Source organism: Theropithecus gelada, chromosome 10 (assembly GCF_003255815.1).
Source record: "Theropithecus gelada isolate Dixy chromosome 10, Tgel_1.0, whole genome shotgun sequence".
In the NCBI taxonomy this organism is placed as follows: domain Eukaryota; kingdom Metazoa; phylum Chordata; class Mammalia; order Primates; family Cercopithecidae; genus Theropithecus; species Theropithecus gelada.
In genome coordinates, this window is record NC_037678.1 from 70,785,394 (window position 1) to 70,804,422 (window position 19,029).

At 44.1% G+C, this 19,029-nt stretch overlaps 1 protein-coding gene across 1 annotated transcript in view; it reads right to left on the minus strand.

The window, feature by feature from the left end:
• Nucleotides 1-19,029, minus strand: part of TTLL9 (tubulin tyrosine ligase like 9) — a 74,265-nt gene that overhangs the window by 54,028 nt on the left and 1,208 nt on the right. The window contains exon 2 of the mRNA XM_025399546.1: nt 2,871-2,914. Coding sequence (XP_025255331.1) covers nt 2,871-2,914 — 44 coding nt within the window. The remainder of the gene's footprint in view (nt 1-2,870; nt 2,915-19,029) is intronic.

A 19,029-nucleotide genomic window follows, 5' to 3' on the forward strand; every position in this document is an offset into this window, starting at 1 on the left:
GAAGGAAGGAAGGAAGGAAGGAAGGAAGGAAGGAAGGAAGGAAGGAAGGAAGGAAGGAAGGAAGGAAGGGAGGGAGGGAGGGAGGGAGGGAGGGAGGGAGGGAGGGAGGGAGGGAAGGAAGGGATGTGGCTTGAGGTTTCCCTCCCCTCTTCTTCCTGTCTTGATCATGACATGAAGGCTGGAGCTATAGCGGCCATTTGGTCTCCATGAGGAAGAGGTCAAGACAATCATGAAGGCTCATGCCTGTAATCCCAACACTTTGGGAGTCCGAGGTGGGAGGATCACTTGAGGCCAGGTGTTGGAGACCAGCCTGGGCAACATAGTGAGACCTCATAACTACAAAAAAATAAAAAAAAAAAATTTTTTTAAATTAGTGAGGCCGGGTGCTGTGGCTCACGCCTGTAATCCCAGCATTTTGGGAGGCCAAGGCGGGTGGATCACAAGGTCAGGAGTTCGAGACCAGCCTGGTCAATATGGTGAAACTCCATCTCTACTAAAAATACAAAAATTAGCCAGGTGTGCTGGTGGGCGCCTGTAGTTCCAGCTACTAGGGAGGCTGAGGCAGGAGAATCACTTGAACCTCTGGGGTGGAGGCTGTAGTGAGCCGAGATCACGCCACTGCACTCCAGCCTGGGCAACAGAGCAAGAGTTTGAAAAAAAAAAAAAAATAGCCAAGTGCACTGGCATGAGCCTGTAGTTCCAGCTACTCAGAAGGCTGAGATGGGAGGATTGCATGAGCCTGGGAGATCAAGGCTGCAGTGAGCCATAATCGCACCACTGCACTCCAGCCTGGGCAACAGAGTGAGACTCCATCTCAAAAAAAGAAAAAAAAAAGGCAATCATGAAGACGCTGGCTCTGACATTATTGAACCACTGTACCAGCACTCCAGGCTCTTTGTAACGTGAAGAAAATAAATACAATTTGTTTAAGCTACTACTACGAGTTTTCTCTTACTGGTAGTGGAACACATATCTACATGTGCCCTAATAAGGCACATAAATAAAAAATGTTTTATGGTAAATACCTGTGTGTGTGTGCGTGTGTGTGTGTGTGCCTTTATGAAATAAGTAGATGGGGCCTTGATATGGTTTGGATGTTTGTCCCCTCCAAGTCTCAAGTTAAAATGTGATTCTCAGTGTTGAAGGTGGGACCTGGTGGGAGGTGATTGGATCCTGAAAACGTATCCCTCATGAATGGTTTGGCAACATCCCATTGGTGATAAGTGAGTTTTCACTCAGTTCATGGGAGATCTGGTTGTTTAAAAGAGCCTGGGATCTCTCCCTTGTTCCCACTCTTGCCATGTGACATGCCTGCTCCCCCTTTGCCTTCCACCATGATTGTAAGCTCCCTGAGGCCTCACCAGAAGCTGAGCAGATGCTGGTGCCATGCTTGTACAGTCTGTAGAAACATAAGCCAATTATACCTCTTTTCTTTATAAATTACTCAGTCTCAATTAGCCACGCATGGTGGCAGGCACCTGGAATTCCAGCTACTCGGGAGGCTGAGGCAGGAGAATCGCTTAAACCTGGGAGGCAGAGGTTGCAGTGAGCCAAGATAGGTCATTGCACTCCAGCCTGGGCAACAAGAGCGAAACTCTGTCTCAACATAAATCAATCAATAAATAAAAAGTCTCAGCTATTCCTTTATAGCAATGCAAAAACAGCCTAACACAGGCCTGTTAAGTGCTCTTTGTTTTGTTGGGATGGGGGTCGGGTGGGCATGTATGTTTAGGGCCAGGATCCAGAACATTGCTGAGTTGCCCTGCATAAGAGAGTGAGAGATTTGAAGTTGGTGGGATAGTCAGTATGGAGAGAAAGAAGGCAAAGAAGATGGGCGCTGCATGAGAGAAGCATCCCAAATCACACATGCCCTCTTCAGTGGTGGTATAGCCAGGAGGGACTTTAGAAAGAACAGAAATATCTGGCTGGGCACGGTGGCTCACGCCTGTAATCCCAGCACTTTGGGAGGCCGAGGCAGGTGGATCACCTGAGGTCGGGAGTTCGAGACCAGCCTGACCAACATGGAGAAATCCTGTCTCTACTAAAAATACAAAATTAGCTGGGCATGATGGTGCATGCCTGTAATCCCAGCTACTTGGGAGGCTGAGGCAGGAGAATCACTTGAATCCAGGAGGCAGAGTTTACCGTGAGCTGAGATCATGCCATTGCCCTCCAGTCTGGGTAACAAGAGCGAAACTCAAAGGAAAAGAACAGAAAAGAAAAGAAAGAAAAGAAAAGGAGAGAAAGACAGAGAGAGAGAGAGAGAAATATCTAATGAGCCAGAGAATAGATTATCAAAACATTTGCTATGTAAACTACTTCCTCTAACTCCCCACAAAAATCTTCAATAAAGTCTACATTGTTCACTCCTGCTTTGTGCAAGTGGATTCTCTTTAGGAGATCCAAAGGGGTGCTGGGTTTGGCACCCAGGTTGTTGATGCAGAGTGAAGCAGATCAGAGGACAGCTGACATGCAAGTCATCAAGTCATCACAGGGTTGTTGAAGGAGGCAGGAGAGACCAAAGTTAGATAGTGGGCCCTGGAGTCTAACAAGCTCTGCCCCTAACTGATCATGTGATCTTGAGCAAGTCACTTAGCCTTTTTGAGCTTCAGTTTCTCCATCTGTAAAATGGGCACAATAGTAGTATCTACTTCAAATGGTTGGGGTCAGGATTCAATGAGCCAATACAGGTAAAGTGACAGGCCCAGAGCCTGGCACATGGTAAGTGCTCAATAATGGTTTAGCTTTACTACTTCTACTATCATTTTCATTATAATTGTTGAAGTAGAAAAGTGAGAGAGGGATTGAAAAGGGGAGGGAGGGAGGGAGGTTGGTTGTCTGTGATTGTTGGATTGGATGGGACCACTCACCGCTCTTTTCCCTTTGACAATCCATGGCCCTTGTAATTTTGGTTCTGCAATGAGGAAAGGAAAAGGCTGTAACTGGTTTTGTATATCTGCCCTGCTTTCCCAGGTTAACTTACTGCCCATATTAAAATGCCGAAGCCATCAGACTCAATAATGCCTAGGTTCTGAGACATGAAGGTCCAGTCTGATCAAGTTCCCACTGGCCACCATGTCCCCAGCAAATGGACCAGAATTTATCTGCTATGAATGAACTCCCAAGTATCCAAGGTACCACCTTACTGCAGGTTTGCTCCACAGATATGACCAGTATAGCAAATGCCTGATTTTCAGTACTCCAAAGGTCAGCCCTGAACCCCAGTTTTGAAAGCTCAGCTCAATACACCGTGTGAGAAGGATCTGAACTTTTTTTTTCCTTGTTGTTTTTGAGATGGAGTCTCGCTCTGTCACCCAGGCTGGAGTGCAGTGGCGCAATCTCAGCTCACTGCAACTTCCACCTCCTGGGTTCAAATGATTCTCAGCTTCCCTAGTAACTGGAATTAAAGGTGCCCACCACCACACCCAGCCAATTTTTGTATTTTTAGTAGAGACAGGGTTTCACCATGTTGGCCAGGCTTGTCTGGAACTCCTGACCTCAGGTGATCCGCCCGCCTCAGCCTCCCAAAGTGCTGGAATTACAGGTGTGAGCCACCACACCCAGCCGATCTGGACTTTCTACTCTTAACTTGGAATGTTTGATTAAATTGATCCCAGAAGGGGCTAGGTCAAAGACTCAGAGCAATGTCAGTTCCTTTCACCCCAAATGGACCTTTCAAATCCTCAGTGTGTGGTGGGTATTATTTCACTTCAACCATGTCCAAAACAGCTTGGCCCTCTGTCCTGGGAAGACCGATTCCTAAGGCACGTATGACGAGAGAAATCGAAATTGGTCCTGTGCAGGATGACATTTGCAGCTGGGACAGACCTGCCATCTGCATTCATTTTCTATTGCTGGGTAACAAATTATCACAAAATCAGTGGCTTAAAATGATGGGAATCCATTATCTCAGTTTCCATGGGCCAGGATCGTGGGCATGGCTTAGCTGCATCATCGGCTCAGCTCTCACAAGGCCACAGTCAAGGTGATGGCTGGGGTTATGGCTCTCATCTGGGGCTTGGGGTCCCCTTCCAAGCTCATTCAGGTTGTTGGTAGAATTCAGTTGCCAGGGGTTGTAGGATGGAGGTCTCTGTTTACTTGCTAGCTGTCTGCTGGGGACTGCTCTCAGCTCCTAGAGGCTGCCTGCAGCTCCCTGCAGTGTGGCCCCATAGGCACTTCACAACATGCACGTTTGTTTTCCTCCAGGCCACGTGGAGCACATCCCTCTAACTTCCAATCCTCCCCTCTCCAAGTCACCTATGATGGAGTCTTAAGTAATGGAAGGTAATCACCATAGTAACCATACCATCAAATTCACAGACTCCTCCATGCTCAAGGAGAGATAATTGTACAAGGCATGTACGCCAGGGGGTGGGAATCTTGGGGCCCATCTTAGAATTCTGCTTAGCACACCAGCCTACCCCTCAAAGAGCGGCGGAGAGGAGTGGAGGATACTGCTTTACAAAACTGGCAGAAGCAAGCCCCACTGAAACACAGTGAAATCTTCTTTCATTCTTCCATTCAAGCCCTTCCAACTCCCCCAACACTAGTCAAGCTGTCCTCGTCTTTTTGTATTTTATCTTTAATCCTCTCTCATGCTTTCAATTCCATTTTCCATATGTTTATCCAGTTGCTCCAGAGCCTTTGGTTAAAAAAATTTTCCTCTCCTCATTGAATTGCATTGGCACGTCTATCACAATTCAATTGACCATGTGTATGTGGATCTATCTCGAGACTGTGTTTTGTTCTATTTACTTGTCTATCCTTATGTCACTATCACATTGGCTTAATTACTGCTGTAGCTTTCTAGTAAATCCTGAAGTCAGGTAGAGTAAATTCTGATTTCAGGATTGTCTTTGCAATTAGGGGTCCTTTGTACTTCAACATAAATTTCAGAATTGGCTTGCCAATTTCTACGAAAAAACATGTTGAGATTTTGACTGGGATTGCATTGAATCTACAGATATTTTCAGAAAGCGACATTATAAGGTACTGAGCCTTCCAATCCATGAGTAATATGGTCTCTCCATTAATTTAAATGTTTTAAAAAATTTTTTCTACACTATTTTCTAGTTTCCAGTATAGCAGCCTTGTACATTTTTAATTAAATTTATTCATGGGTTTTTTATTTTATGATGCTATTGGATACAGTATTTTCAAATTTCATTTTCCACCTGATGATAGTAAATTATAATAAGCAGAAAAAGGCCATCTCTAAAGATGTCCGTGTCCTAATCCCTAGAACCTATCAATGTGTTACATTGATAGGGGAATTTAAAATTGCAGATGGAATTAAGGTTGCTAATCAAAGAACCTTAAAATAGAAAGATTATTTTGTATTTTCTGTGTGGGCCCAATGTAAGGATCCTTAAATGTGGAAGAAGGCAGAGTCAATGTCAGAGTGGCAGAGTCACACACTGTGAGAAGAACTGACTTTGAACATGAAAGGGGACCATGAGACAGTCTCCAGAAACTAGAAAAGGCAAAAAACAGGGCTTCTCTCCTAGAGCCTCCAGATATGAAGGCAGCCCTGCTAACACCTTGATTTTAGCCCAGCGAGAACCCTTTCAGACTTCTGATCTCATTAACTGTAAGATAGGGACCAGGCGCAGTGGTTCACGCCTGTAATCCCAGCACTTTGGGAGGCCGAGGCAGGCAGATCATTTGAGGTCAGGAGTTCAAGACCAGCCTGGCCAACATGGTGAAACCCCATCTCTACTAAAAATTACAAAAATTAGCCGGGATGGTGGTGCACACCTATAATCCCAGCTAATCAGGAGGCTGAGGCAGGAGAACCCAAGAGGCAGAGGTTGCAGTGAGCCGAGATTGTGCCACTGCACTTCAGCCTGGGTGACAGAGTGAGACGCCATCTCAAATAAATAAATAAGTGTAAGATAGTAAGTTAGTGTTTTTAAAAGCCATTGAATTTGTGACAATTTGTCACAAATTGGAAACCGATACATATATAGAAGTATAATTGATTTTGTACATTGACCTTGTATTTGACGCCCTTGCTGAATTATTAGTTCTGGTAGTTTGTAAATCCTTTGAGTTTTCTCTGGATACAATGATGTCATCTGTGAATAAAGGCAGACTTACTTCTTTCTTTTCAATATTTATGCTTTTTATTTAGTTTTCTTGCTTTATTCCACTGGTGAAAACTCTAGTATGTACAAAGTTGACTAAAAGTGGTAACAGCTGACATCCTTATCTTGCTCCTGATCATAAGAGGAATGCATTCTCTATTTCAGCTTTTAAGAATGATACTGGCTGTAGATTCCTATAGTTTCCTGTACTAAATTGAGTAAATTTTCCACTATTCCCTGGTTTTCTGAGGGTTTATCATGAACAGGCTTTTTTTTAAAACTTATTTAAAACATCTTTTCTTATACAATTATGCAATTATATAATTCATTTAAAACATCTTTTAGGCTGGGCGTGGTGGCTCAAGCCTGTAATCCCAGCACTTTGGGAGGCCGAGAAGGGCGGATCACAAGGTCAGGAGATCGAGACCATCCTGGCTAACACGGTGAAACCCCGTCTCTACTAAAAAAAAAACACAAAAAACTAGCCAGGCGAGGTGGCGGGCGTCTGTAGTCCCAGCTACTCGGGAGGCTGAGGCAGGAGAATGGCATAAACCCAGACGGCGGAGCTTGCAGTGAGCTGAGATCCGGCCACTGCACTCCAGCCTGGGCGACAGAGCGAGACTCTGTCTCAAAAAAAAAAAAAAAAAACCATCTTTTATTATGTAATTATTATGTAATTTGACCATTATAGGAGTCAAAGATGTTTGACTCCGAGATGTTTAGCATTTACATCTGCCTGGGCCCCCAAGAACAGTAAACTTTATGGTAACATCTTATTTAGCATTTCTCAGACTAGCCTGAGGACTCATCTAAGGTTAAGAATTATTGCTGGGCGCCGTGGCTCATGCCTGTAATCCCAGCACTTTGGGAGGCTGAGGCAGGCGGATCACAAGGTCAGGAGTTTGAGGCCAGCCTGGCCTACATGGTGAAACCCTGTCTCTACTAAAAATACAAAAATTAGCCAGGGTGGTAGCGAGCACCTGTAATCCCAGCTACTCGGGAGGCTGAGGTAGACGAATCGCTTGAACCCGGGAGGCAGAGCTTGCAGTAAGCAGAGATGGTGCCATTGTACTCCAGCCTGGGCGACGGCAAGACTCCGTCACAAAAAAAAAAAGATTTCTCAGGAGAAAGGTTTTTTTCCCTACACTGAAGCTGCCGAGCTTCCTAGTTGTCTCCCACTGCTGAAGGGTAAATTGGTTCTAATTACACCTTTACTAAGGGTGGGGGTCTCTGAAGGGTCCAGCTTTATGGTGAGGTCTCAGTTCCAACTCCTTGCCCAGTGGGCCCTATGACACTTCAACTCCTGTTTGTGAGACAATCAATGATTTCCCCAAGGAAAATGGCGAACGAAGAATCAGTTAGTGACAATTCTGTTTTTTATTTTTCTTCTGTGTGTGTGTGTGTGTCTGTGTTAGGGTGGTGGTCCCTTGGGGATTTTTCTTCTACCAATCCTTGCCCCTCCACATACGCAGGTCAGTTACACAGTTCAAAGGATATCTGTTATATTTTGGCCAACAGTTTTAAGTGTGTTGTGTTAATAAGCTTTTCAAGAAATCTCATCTGTCATATTGCCTAAGATAGAAGTCCTATTACTATCTTGACCCAAAAAACAGCCCAGGAATATAAACTTTCCCCAAACCACTAAAATAATGCATTTAGAAAAGATAAGGCTACAAGACTTTTTTAAAAAATGATCTTATTGAGAAAATGATTCAAAAGTGGCTTGGTTGCTTGTATGGGCTACAAACAGAGAACTTTTATTTCTCGTTGGTGCCATTCATGGAGGGTAGCATGAATGGCACCAGTTGGTGTTGAGTCAAAAAGAGCATAGGATTGTGACATTGCCAGCTGCCTTCATTCCTGGCTCTATTCCTGGAGTCCTGCTCTAAGCTCCCTGGTACTACCCACCAGGTGGAGACAGTTATGCTGAAACCAGTTTGCCACACCAGCCTACCCATTGTGAGTAGACTTTGATCATCTAACCAGAGATCAGCTTCATTGCTTAGCTGGTTCCACTAACCCCAGTTTCATTCCTGCCTGATCCAATTCCTCATTTCCCCTTGGCCCTCTGAAGAGTTCCCAACATGCCTTGGAGCTGAGGTCTTGGCGACCATCACCTTGAGGAGATGAGGTCAATGGTTGGAACATGTAGTATTCTGACTTCTGGACTTCTCTGGGCATGTTTTTGTAAGAGTACACAAAGTATATCCCGGCATGTTCTCTTAAGGCTGACATTAATGATCCTGTTCAAATAAATTCATACTCCTATTTCCCCTGGGTCATTTGAAAGAAACCGCAAAGTCCTAAGTCAATATATAGGAGACCTGTGTTTCCCTTTCCAACAACAAAAACAAAATTCATCGTTTCACAAAGAAGTAGTCCACTATTTTTTTCCTTCATCCAACGTGGTCTGCTACACCCATGTCTAAACTATATTCACAGTGTAGACTGCTAAGAGTTTGTGCATTCTTCAGCAACCTGCAGTTCGTCCTTCCTTTCAAAGGAATCAGTTGGGTTCATCGGAAGGGACTATTTCAGTAGATGTTTGTTTTCTTTTTTCTTAATAATATTTTTATAAAATGATACGCAGGAAGCTGAGGCAGGAGGATCACTCAAGCCCAAGAGGTTGAAGCTTCAGTGAGCCGTGTTCATGCCACTGCACTCCAGCCTGGGCAACAGAATGAGACCCTGTCTCCAAAAAGAAAAAAAAAAAAAAAAAAAAGTTATATGTGTCCCAATCTGTGTGTTTAAAGAGTATTAATTTTTGAAATTTGAGAGTTTGGTCATGATTAGCATAGTAGTTGAGGTAGAGGAAAAAATAAATTCAAGACATATTCAGAAAGTTAGAGGAAGGAGGCTTTTATTGGATGTGGGATGTGAGGAAGATGGAGGAGCCAACAGTCGCAGTTTTTTAGCTGAGCATCTAGGTAGGTCGTTCAACAGTCATTCAATATGCATCAACTGTAGTTAGCTCTGTGCTGAGGATCGGGAATACGGAGAAGATCAAGTCAGATTAGATCCCAGAGCAGCGGGGAAGACAGATGTTAAACAAACAGTCACATGAGTAATGAATTGTAGTAAAAAGGCGAAGTTCAAGGCACTCTGAAAGCAGATAAACTCACTTTTTGTTGGGAGAGGGAATTAAAGAAATAAGAGGCTGACCAGGTGCAGTGGTTCATGCCTGTAATCCCAGCACTTTGAGAGGCCAAGGCGGGAGCTGGTTTGAGGCCGAGTTCCAGACAAGCCTGGGCAACACAGCAACATAACATAAAGACTCCTGTCTCTACACAAACTAAAAAAGAATTAGCTGAGCATGGTGGTACACACTGGTAATCCCACCTACTTGGGAAGCAGAGGCAGGAGAATCGCTTGAGCTCAGGAAGTCGACTGAGCCAAGATCACACCACTGCACTCCCTCCTGAACAACAAAGTGAGACCTTGTCTCAAAAAAAAAAAAAAAAAAAAAAAAAAAAGGAAAGAAAGAGAAATGAAAGTTCCACTCATGAATGAGAGCTGGGATTAAGAAGTAGGATGGATGCTGGGCGCAGTGGCTCACGCCTGTAATCCCAGCACTTTGGGAGGCCGAGGCGGGCAGATCACGAGGTCAAGAGATCGAGACCATCCTGGTCAACATGGTGAAACCCCGTCTCTACTAAAAATACAGAAATTAGCTGGGCGTCGTGGCGTGCGCCTGGAGTCCCAGCTACTCTGGAGGCTGAGGCAGGAGAATCGCTTGAACCCGGGAGGCAGGGGTTGCAGTGAACTGCGATCACGACACTGCACTCCAACCTGGCGACACAGTGAGACTCCGTCTCAAAAAAAAAAAAAAAAAAAAAAAAAAAAAAAGTGGATTGGGGTGAGGAGAGCGGATTTTACAGTAATTCATTTTCCCTCTTCGACTTTCATTTTTCCCATTCTTAAAATGGGGGAATTGGTCTGTGCCCTCTTAGAGGGCAGAGGTTTGTCTGATTCACCTGTGTCCCTTGGCCAGCAATGAGCTTGATGGGGGAAAAGACACTAATTAGCGTTGTTTTGAATGGATGGATAAACGGATGGATGGATGGATGGACGGGCAGGCGGGCTTCGCCAAATCAGGAAATCTGAAATTCTGAGGTTCAACTTCCCCAGGGGTCACGGAGCTCAGAATCCCACTGTTGTGTAAATTTCCCCCCAGCTGGCCGGGCTCGCTGGACTTGCGCCGCAGCTTGGGCGGCGCGGTGCGTGCCGGGAGTTGTAGTCTTTCCTCTAAGTTCGTCGACTTTTTTTCTTCCTTTTTCCGGAATTCCTCCGCGAGAACACCACCCCCTCCCCCCGCCCTACCCTGCTACCCATTCCGCGAGGAACACCCATCCCCAACCGATTTTGAATCCCTCTGCGGCTTTCCTCCCTTTTTCTAGGGACGATAAAAGCATCTGGGTCAGGTTGACTCCTACCTTGGGTCGCGACATAACGCGATTCCCCACGGGCCAGATCCAAACCGCCACAGCTCGCCGCGCGTGCTTGTGCGTCCCGTTGCCAAGGCGACAGAGAAGCGGCTGGATCCGCCGCTCTGATTGGACGAGCCAAAGGCACGCTCTCGGCGGAGTGCGCAGACTCCGATCCACCAGAGCCTCTGGAGGCTCTTGGGTGTCCTGGCAGCCTAGGTCCCCCGGCTTCCTCAACCTTTCTTTCCCAGGCCCGCCTCTCCGCGACCCTAGGGCAATTCGTTCTGAGGCTGGCTGCCTCTGCCCCCCGCCGCCTCCAACTGCACTTTCCTTAAACTAAGAGCGCTGCGTCTGAAAAGTTGTCAGCTTTTGGTAAATGTAATTTACCAGATGTAATTTACTGAGTTTCCTTACTTAAAGAAGTTACTCACTAAGTCACCCGGTCACTTGGTCAGTCGGTAACGCGGCCAGTCACCTTTGCTATCCCAGCCGCTTTCTAATTCTTAAGGTCTATAGCCTCACCAACATTTGATGTTGTCCATCTTTTTCATTTTAGTGACTACAGTGATAGCTCATTGTAGTTTGTTTGTTTGAGACAGAGTCTTGCTGTGTCGTCCAGGTTGGAGCGCAGTGGCACCATCTCGGCTCACTGCAGCCTCTGCCTCCTGAGCTCAAATGATCCTCCTGTGTCAGCCTCCCGAGTAGCTGGGATTACAGGTACATGCCACCACGCCTGGCTAATTTTTGTATTTTTAGTAGAGACAGGGTTTCACCATGTTGGCCAGGCTGGTCTCGAACTCCTGACCTCGTGATCACCTGCCTCGACCTCCTAAAGTGCTGGGATCACAGGCGTGAGCCACTGCACCCAGCCAGCTCATTTTGTTTTAGAAGTACTAAGGTTGGGTTGACTGGGAAGGAGATGAAGGAACTTTCTGGAGTGTTGGGGATTTCCATCTCTTAATAAAGATGTGGGTTATATTGAGTATACGCATTTGTCAAAATTGACTAAACTGAAAACTTAAGATCTATGCATTTCATTATTTGAATGCATATATAAGAAAGAGACACAGTTATCATTTGCAGATAACATGAGAGTTTAATTGTTCAGAATTCTTGGTTACAAAAAAACTATCTTTGATTAACTGAAATAGAAATGGAGGCCGGGCGCGGTGGCTCAAGCCTGTAATCCCAGCACTTTGGGAGGCCGAGACGGGCGGATCACGAGGTCAGGAGATCGAGACCATCCTGGCTAACACTGTGAAACCCCGTCTCTACTAAAAAAATACAAAAAACTAGCCGGGCGAGGTGGCTGGCGCCTGTAGTCCCAGCTACTCGGGAGGCTGAGGCAGGAGAATAGCGTAAACCCGGGAGGCGGAGCTTGCAGTGAGCTGACATCCGGCCACTGCACTCCAGTCTGGGCGACAGAGCGGGACTCCGTCTCAAAAAAAAAAAAAAAAGAAATGGAATTCATTGGTAGGATATTGAATGAGTCACAGAGTTGTTGGAAATCAGAATCAAAAAATGGGGAAGGAATTCAGGGAGTCTAGCTGATCAAAATTATGGTCAAAATCAGAGTTTGCAGAAACTTTGATTGGGGTGCCATTTCTGATTATTACTGGACATCAGACAGCACTACTGACATGACTGCTGCAAATAGCACTGGATGCTGTTGCTTTTACTAGCACCTCTGCTCCATAGATACCACTACTAGTACTGGAATTGGCCAAATGAATACTCAACAGACACCTGCTTTGTTGTACTATTTGTTTCAGATTTAAAGTCCACAAACTGCTTTAGCTGCCAGGGCTAGAGTACCTGACTCTTCTAGCTTCATACAGTAGTAGTGTGGAAGATGCTGCTAGTTGCCTACACAATATCCATTCTTCCCTTCTTCTGAAATAGATGTCCATCAGAACTGTCTGCATTTAAAAATCCAAAGAATCTACAGAGTATTAGAACAAATTAAAGGTTTTTAAAAAAAAAAAAAAAAAAAAAAACATCAACCCAAAAATGACATTTGAATTTCTATATACCAACCATAGCTGATTGGAAACTACAATAAAAATATATAGCAACAGAAATATAAGATATGTAGAAACAGATCTCATAAAGTATATGAAAGATGTTAAACAACAAATTCTTATGAAGCATCTACTCTGTGTCCTGCTCTGTTCTTGACTCTGAAGATACAGCAGAGAGGAAAACTGACAGAGCATTTGCCCTAATGGAGTTTATATTCTCATAGAGAAAATTACAAAATATTATGAAAGGACATCAAATAAATGCAATGATATACATGTTCATGGATGGGAAGGCTCAATATCAGAAAGACGTGTATTTTCCCCAATCCAATCAGGATTTTTGAGGAATCTTGTCAAAATCAAAAGAACAATGTGTATATGTTGGGGCAAGGAGACACTTCTCTGCCTACCAAGCCAATGAGGAGTAGAGCTTCAAAACAGACACAGGAGGGAGAGTGTGTGTGTGTGTGCGTGTGTGTGTACTTGATGTACAATAGAGGTGGCATTATAAATCACTGGGGAAAAAATAGAGGACTCGGTAAATGGCACTGAGAAATTTACTTTCCATAGAGTTGAAAAATGGATGCCTAATTAAATGGATTAAATAAATATGATAACAAATATTTAAGACATATACATGTTATATTTATTATCTTGGGGTGGGAAAGGACTTCTTAGATAAACAATAATAAAACACTACTCATAAAGGAAAAAGATGATCTGTGACTACCTCAAAATTTAAACTGCCAGGCTGGGCGTGGTGGCTCACGCCTGTAATCCCAGCAGTTTGGGAGGCCGAGGCAGGCAGATCATGAGCTCAAGAGATCGAGACCTGGCCAACACGGTGAAACCCTGTGTCTACTAAGAATACAAAAATTAGCTGGGTGTGGTGGCACATGCCTGTAATCCCAGCTACTTGGGAGGCTGAGGCAGGAGAATCACTTGAACCCTGGAGGCAGAGGTTGCAGTGAGCCGAAATCATGCCACTGCACAAAAGACATGGTAAATCCAATTAGCAGATAAGCTACAGACTGGGAGGAAACATCTAGAACATATATAACAAAGGATTGGTGCTCAAGGAACTCCTTCAAACCGTTAAGGAAAAGACATCCCCACCCTCACCCCTACAAAAGAAAAGAAAAATGGGCAAAGGATATAAATAGGGAATTTTCAGCAGAAGAAACTCAAATGGCCGGTAAGCCAATTGAAAAATGTAAATAAAAATAATTGTATGATTTGAAATACATCAACTATACAAAAATAAAATATGTCAATGTTTTTTATGAGGTCAGATGCTAGTGAGGACGTGGGGAAACGGGAGCCTTTACATGCTATTCACACCTTGGAATGCAATTTGGCAGTATCTCATAAAGTTGTGGAACCTTACAACCCAGAGATTCCACTACTAGACAATATCCTATAGGCCCACTGAATAGCCTATAGATTCTACTACTAGACAATATCCTGTAGGCCCACATCTCCATGGAATACCTTTCATCTTGTAGTTAATGTGCAAGGTGACAACCTTCCTAAAGAAATTTTTACACCACTACATAGGTCATATGTATAAGGATGTTGTTTGCAATGTTCTTGATAACGCAGAAAATATTAGAAACAATCTAAATGTCCACTAGTAGGGTGATGGGTGAATAAAATGGGATAGATTCCTTTTTTTTTTTTTTTTTTTTTGAGACGGAGTTTTGCTCTTGTCACCCATGCTGGAGTGCAATGGTGTGCTCTTGGCTCACTGCAACCTCCACATCCCGGGTTCAAGTGATTCTCCTGCCTCAGCCTCCCTAGTAGCTACAATTACAGGGACCCACCACCACACCCAGCTAATTTTCGTATTTCTAGTAGAGATGGTTTTGCCATGTTGGCCAGGCTGGTCGTGAACTCCTGACCTCAGGTAATCCACTGGTCTTGGCCTCCCAAAGTGCTAGGATTACATGTGTGAGCCACCACAGCCGGTCAATATATTCTAATAATAAAATACCATACAGTGATAAGAATGATCCAGAGCTATATCGATATGTACATATTCCCAAAACCTATTGTTGAGTGAATAAAAGAAAGTTGTAGAATGAGAAATGTTTTTTAAAGGTTACAATTTGTGCTAATTATAAACACATATAAAGTGTATTTCATATTCTTTTGTATGTATAGATAGTAAGAGTTTAAAAACACAGACTCAAAAGATATGCACCATAGCCAATCCTTGTGAGTATAGTGGTGAGTATCCCCGCCTGTCAAAAGATATGCACTAAATTCATGATACTAGTTGGGGAGAGAGTGAAGGAAGTGGGGAGAGAAAAGGAAACTTAACTACTTCAAGTTTATTTAGAATGTTTTTGTTTTATTTAAACAACACAATTGAAGCAAATAGGTCAAAGTATCCTTACCTGGATTTAAGATTTTTTTTCCCAATGAAAAACAACACAGGCCATAGCAATAATATGATAGAGGAAGTTTAGCATGCTTTGGGAATGCACAATAGTGGTTTCTAAACTAGTCTAATAGGAGTCAGTAAAGACTTCCAGGAGGAAATGAGAGTTAGCTTGGTAAGGAGGATGAGAAGAGCATTCCAGGCAGAGAGAACAGCATATGCGAAGTTGGAAGTTAGAGAAAGCAAAGCACGACACAGATCAGTAACTAGGAAAGAGTGGAGTAGAGGGGAGAGACAAGACTTCCACACCTGTTTGGTCTTGTTTCCTTTTTCACAGATGTGGAAACATAGCCCTAGTGAAGGGAGTAGAGACAAAGGTTCTTACTCTGTCAATTTTTCTGTGATAATAGTAATGCCAATGGTAATAATAATAATAATGTACTGTGTTCCAGTCTTTCTACTAGGTATTTGAAACATGTCCTCTCATTTAATATTACTACAGACCTACAGAGAGTTTTTTTTTTCCTCCCTATTTCATAGATGATGAAACTGAGGCCCAGAGAAGTTGAAAAAAAACTTGCTTAAAGTCAGTGGCAGAAACCACATCCCACAAGGCCTCCTTGTGTGCCATGCTAAGCAGGTTGGACATTTTCCTAAAGGTGTTGGTGAGTGTATGAATTTCCTGTTTAAGTCAACATAGTGACTTAAAACAACACAGACGTAGTATCTTACAGTTCTTGAGGTCAGAGGTGTGAAATGGGTCTCACTGGGCTAAAATGAAGGTGTCAGCAAGGTTGAGTTTCTTTTGTAAGCTCTAGGATAATCTGTTTCCTTGCCTTTTCAACTTGCATCCCTTGGCTGTGGGCCCCCTTCGATCTGCAAACCCAGCAATTACACCACTCCAACTTCTGCTTCTGTCATCTCATGCCCTCTGATTCCTACTCTCCTGCCTCCCTCTTTCACTAATAATGACCCTTGTGATTATGTTGGGCCCCTCTGAGTAATCTAGCATAATCTCTCCATCTCAAGATCAGCTGATTCTGGCCAGGTGCGGTGGCTCACGCCTCTAATCCCAGCATTTTGGGGGGCCAAGGTGGGTGGATCACTTGAGGTCAGGAGTTCAGGACCAGCGAGGCCAACACGGTGAAACCCCATCTCTACTAAAAATACAAAAATTAGCCAGGCATGGTGGTGGGCACCTGTAATCCAAGCTACTCGTGAGGCTGAGGCAGGAGAATAGCTTGAACCCAGGAGGCAGAGGTTGCAGTGAGCCGAGATTAGCAACTATAATTCCATCTGCAGCTTTAATTCCCCTTTGCCATGTAACATAACGTTCACAGTTTCAAGGAAACAGAGTGTAAACACCTTTGGGGGGGACCGTTATTTTGTCTACCACAGTAATCCACTAAAGGGCTTTAAGCAAGGGAATGATAGGGTGAGACCCATATTTTAGCATCTTCCTATTATTGGTTTTGTAAAATGGTCATTTCATGATTTAAGACAGATTGGGCTTTGTATTAACTAATAATTCCAAAGGCTGAACAGTACATAGATATTAAATGTGTTAGATCTAATAACACATACGGGCTTTTAACTTAAAAGAATTATTTCCTACATGTAATTTGTGTCTTCCCCCTTAACACTCAGTGGGAGTACAAAGGACTGTTATAATTGCCCCTCTATGGGTAAATTAAGAGACATTGGCTCACCTGCCTAGGATCGCAGAGCTAAGGCCAGGGCCATGGTAAGGAGCTAGTCTTCAAGCTCGTTTATCAGTTTCCTTCCTTCCTTCCTTCCTTCCTTCCTTTCTTCCTTCCTTTCTTTCTTTCTCTCTTTCCTTCCCCTTCCTTCCTTCCTTCCTTTCTTGGTTTCTTTCTTTTTCTTTCTTTCTTTCTTTCCTTCTTTCTTTCTTTCTCTCTCTCTCTCTTTCCTTCCTCTTCCTTCCTTCCTTCCTTCCTTCCTTCCTTCCTTCCTTTCGTCTTTCTTTCTTTCTTTCTTCTCTCCTTTTTTTTTTTTTTGACAGGGTCTCTTCTGTCATCCAGGCTGAAGTGCAGTGCTGTGATCATAGGTCACTGCAGCCTCAACCTCAAGCAATCCTCCCACCTCAGCCTCCCAGGTAACTGGGACTACAGGTTCGTGCCACCACACCCAGCTAATTTTTTGTTTTAGTTTGCTTGTTCGTGGAGACAAAATTTTGCCATGTTGCCCAGGCTGGTCTCCAACTCCTGGGCTCAAGCGATTTTCCCACTTCAGCCTCCCAAAGTGCTGGGATTACAGTCTTGAGCCACCACGCCCAGCATCAGCATTTCTTTAGACCATCCATGGGTCGGGCATTTGGGGAAACTTAAGTCAGCACATCTTTGACACAATTTTCTACATATAGCTCAGTGCCCAATAAACATGTGTTGAATTGGTGAAGACCCCTGCTTTCATTTCTGTGACACAGATAGTAACTTTCAAGGCAGGAAGCCTTGGGGCCATCCTAATATTCCTTCCTTCCCCCTACATCCAATCAATCTGCAAGTCCTTTCAGCTGCCCTGCCAAAATATTCATATATGCTGAGTCCATCCCCTTCTTTCCAGCTTCTCGGGTCCCACTCTGTCCCAGGGCACTGTCACCTCTTACTTGAGCTGCTGCAGTGGCCCCCACAAAGGAAAGGGTCAGTGAGGGGTCAAAGTATTTGACTTAAATAAATCAGATGACCTGGCCTCCCAGATTAAATTTTCCTGTTGGGTTTTTATCAGACAGAAGAGAAGAAAAACTGGCCAGGCCCGGTGGCTCACACCCGTAATCCCAGCACTTTGGGAGGCCGAGGCCGGCAGATCACCTGAGGTCAGGAGTTTGAGACCAGCCTCAACATGGAGAAACCCCATCCTACTAAAAATACAAAATTAGCTGGGCGTGGTGGTACACACCTGTAATCCCAGCTACTTGGGAGGCTGAGGCAGGAGAATTGCTTGAACCCAGGAGGTGGAGGTTGCAATGAGCCAAGATCGCGCCATCGCACTCCAGTCTGGGCAACAAGAGCGAAACTCCGTCTTAAAAAAAAAAAAAAGAAGAAGAAGAAGAAGATAAGAAAAACTTTAACTCCCAATCATGGCCATATGTGGTTCTGCATGCTCTGGCCCCCAACCGTCCTCTTAACACCTCCTGTAGCTCCCTCTACTGCAGTCCCACTGGCTTTTTACAGAGGCCAAGCTATTCCCATCATAGGGCTTTTGCCCATGCTGTTCCTTCTGCTGGAAATACTCTCTCCACTCTTTTTCTTTTTTGTGTGCGTAATTTTTTACTTTTTGAGACAAGGTCTCGCTCTGTCACCCATTCTTGAGTGCAGTGGTGTGATCATGGCTTGCTGCAATCTCGACTGCCTGGGCTCAAGTGATCCTCCCACTTCAGCTTCCTGAGTAGCTGGGACTACAGGTCCCGGCTAATTTTTTTGTTTTTGTTTTGTAAAAACAGGCTCTCCCTGTGTTTCCCAGGCTGGTCTCAAACTCCTGGGCTCACACAGTCCTCCTGCCTTGGCCTCCCAAAGTTCTGGGATTACAGATGTGAGCCATCATACCCAGCCAAATTTCTTTTAGAGGTGAGGTTTTAGTATGTTGCTTAAGCTGGTCTCAAACTCCTGGGCTCAAGTGATCCTCCCGCCTCAGCATCCCCATGTGTTGGGATTACAGGCATGAGCCACCGCACCTGGCTTTCTGCTCTTTAAACAGCTGGGTTCTTCTTATACGTCACCTCTCAGCTCAAATGCCACTTATTCAGAGAGGTTCTCCATGTCCGCTTTGTTTCCTTCATAGAAAACTGGGACCATTTGTAAATAATTTGTCTCTTTGCTTACTTTGTTTGCCTTCCCTTCTAGATCTGAGATGTCTAATATGTAGCTACTAGCTGCATATGACTAGTAAGCGTTTGGAATGTGACTTGTCTGAATTGAGACTTGCTGTAAATGTAAAAGACAGCAGATTTTGAATAGTTAATACAATTTAAAAAGGATATAAAATATCTCATTTATAGTTTTAGAATACTGACTATATGTTGAAATGGTATTTTGGATATATTGGGTTAAATAAAAATATTATCAACAATTAACTTGTTTCTGCTTTTTAAATGTGGC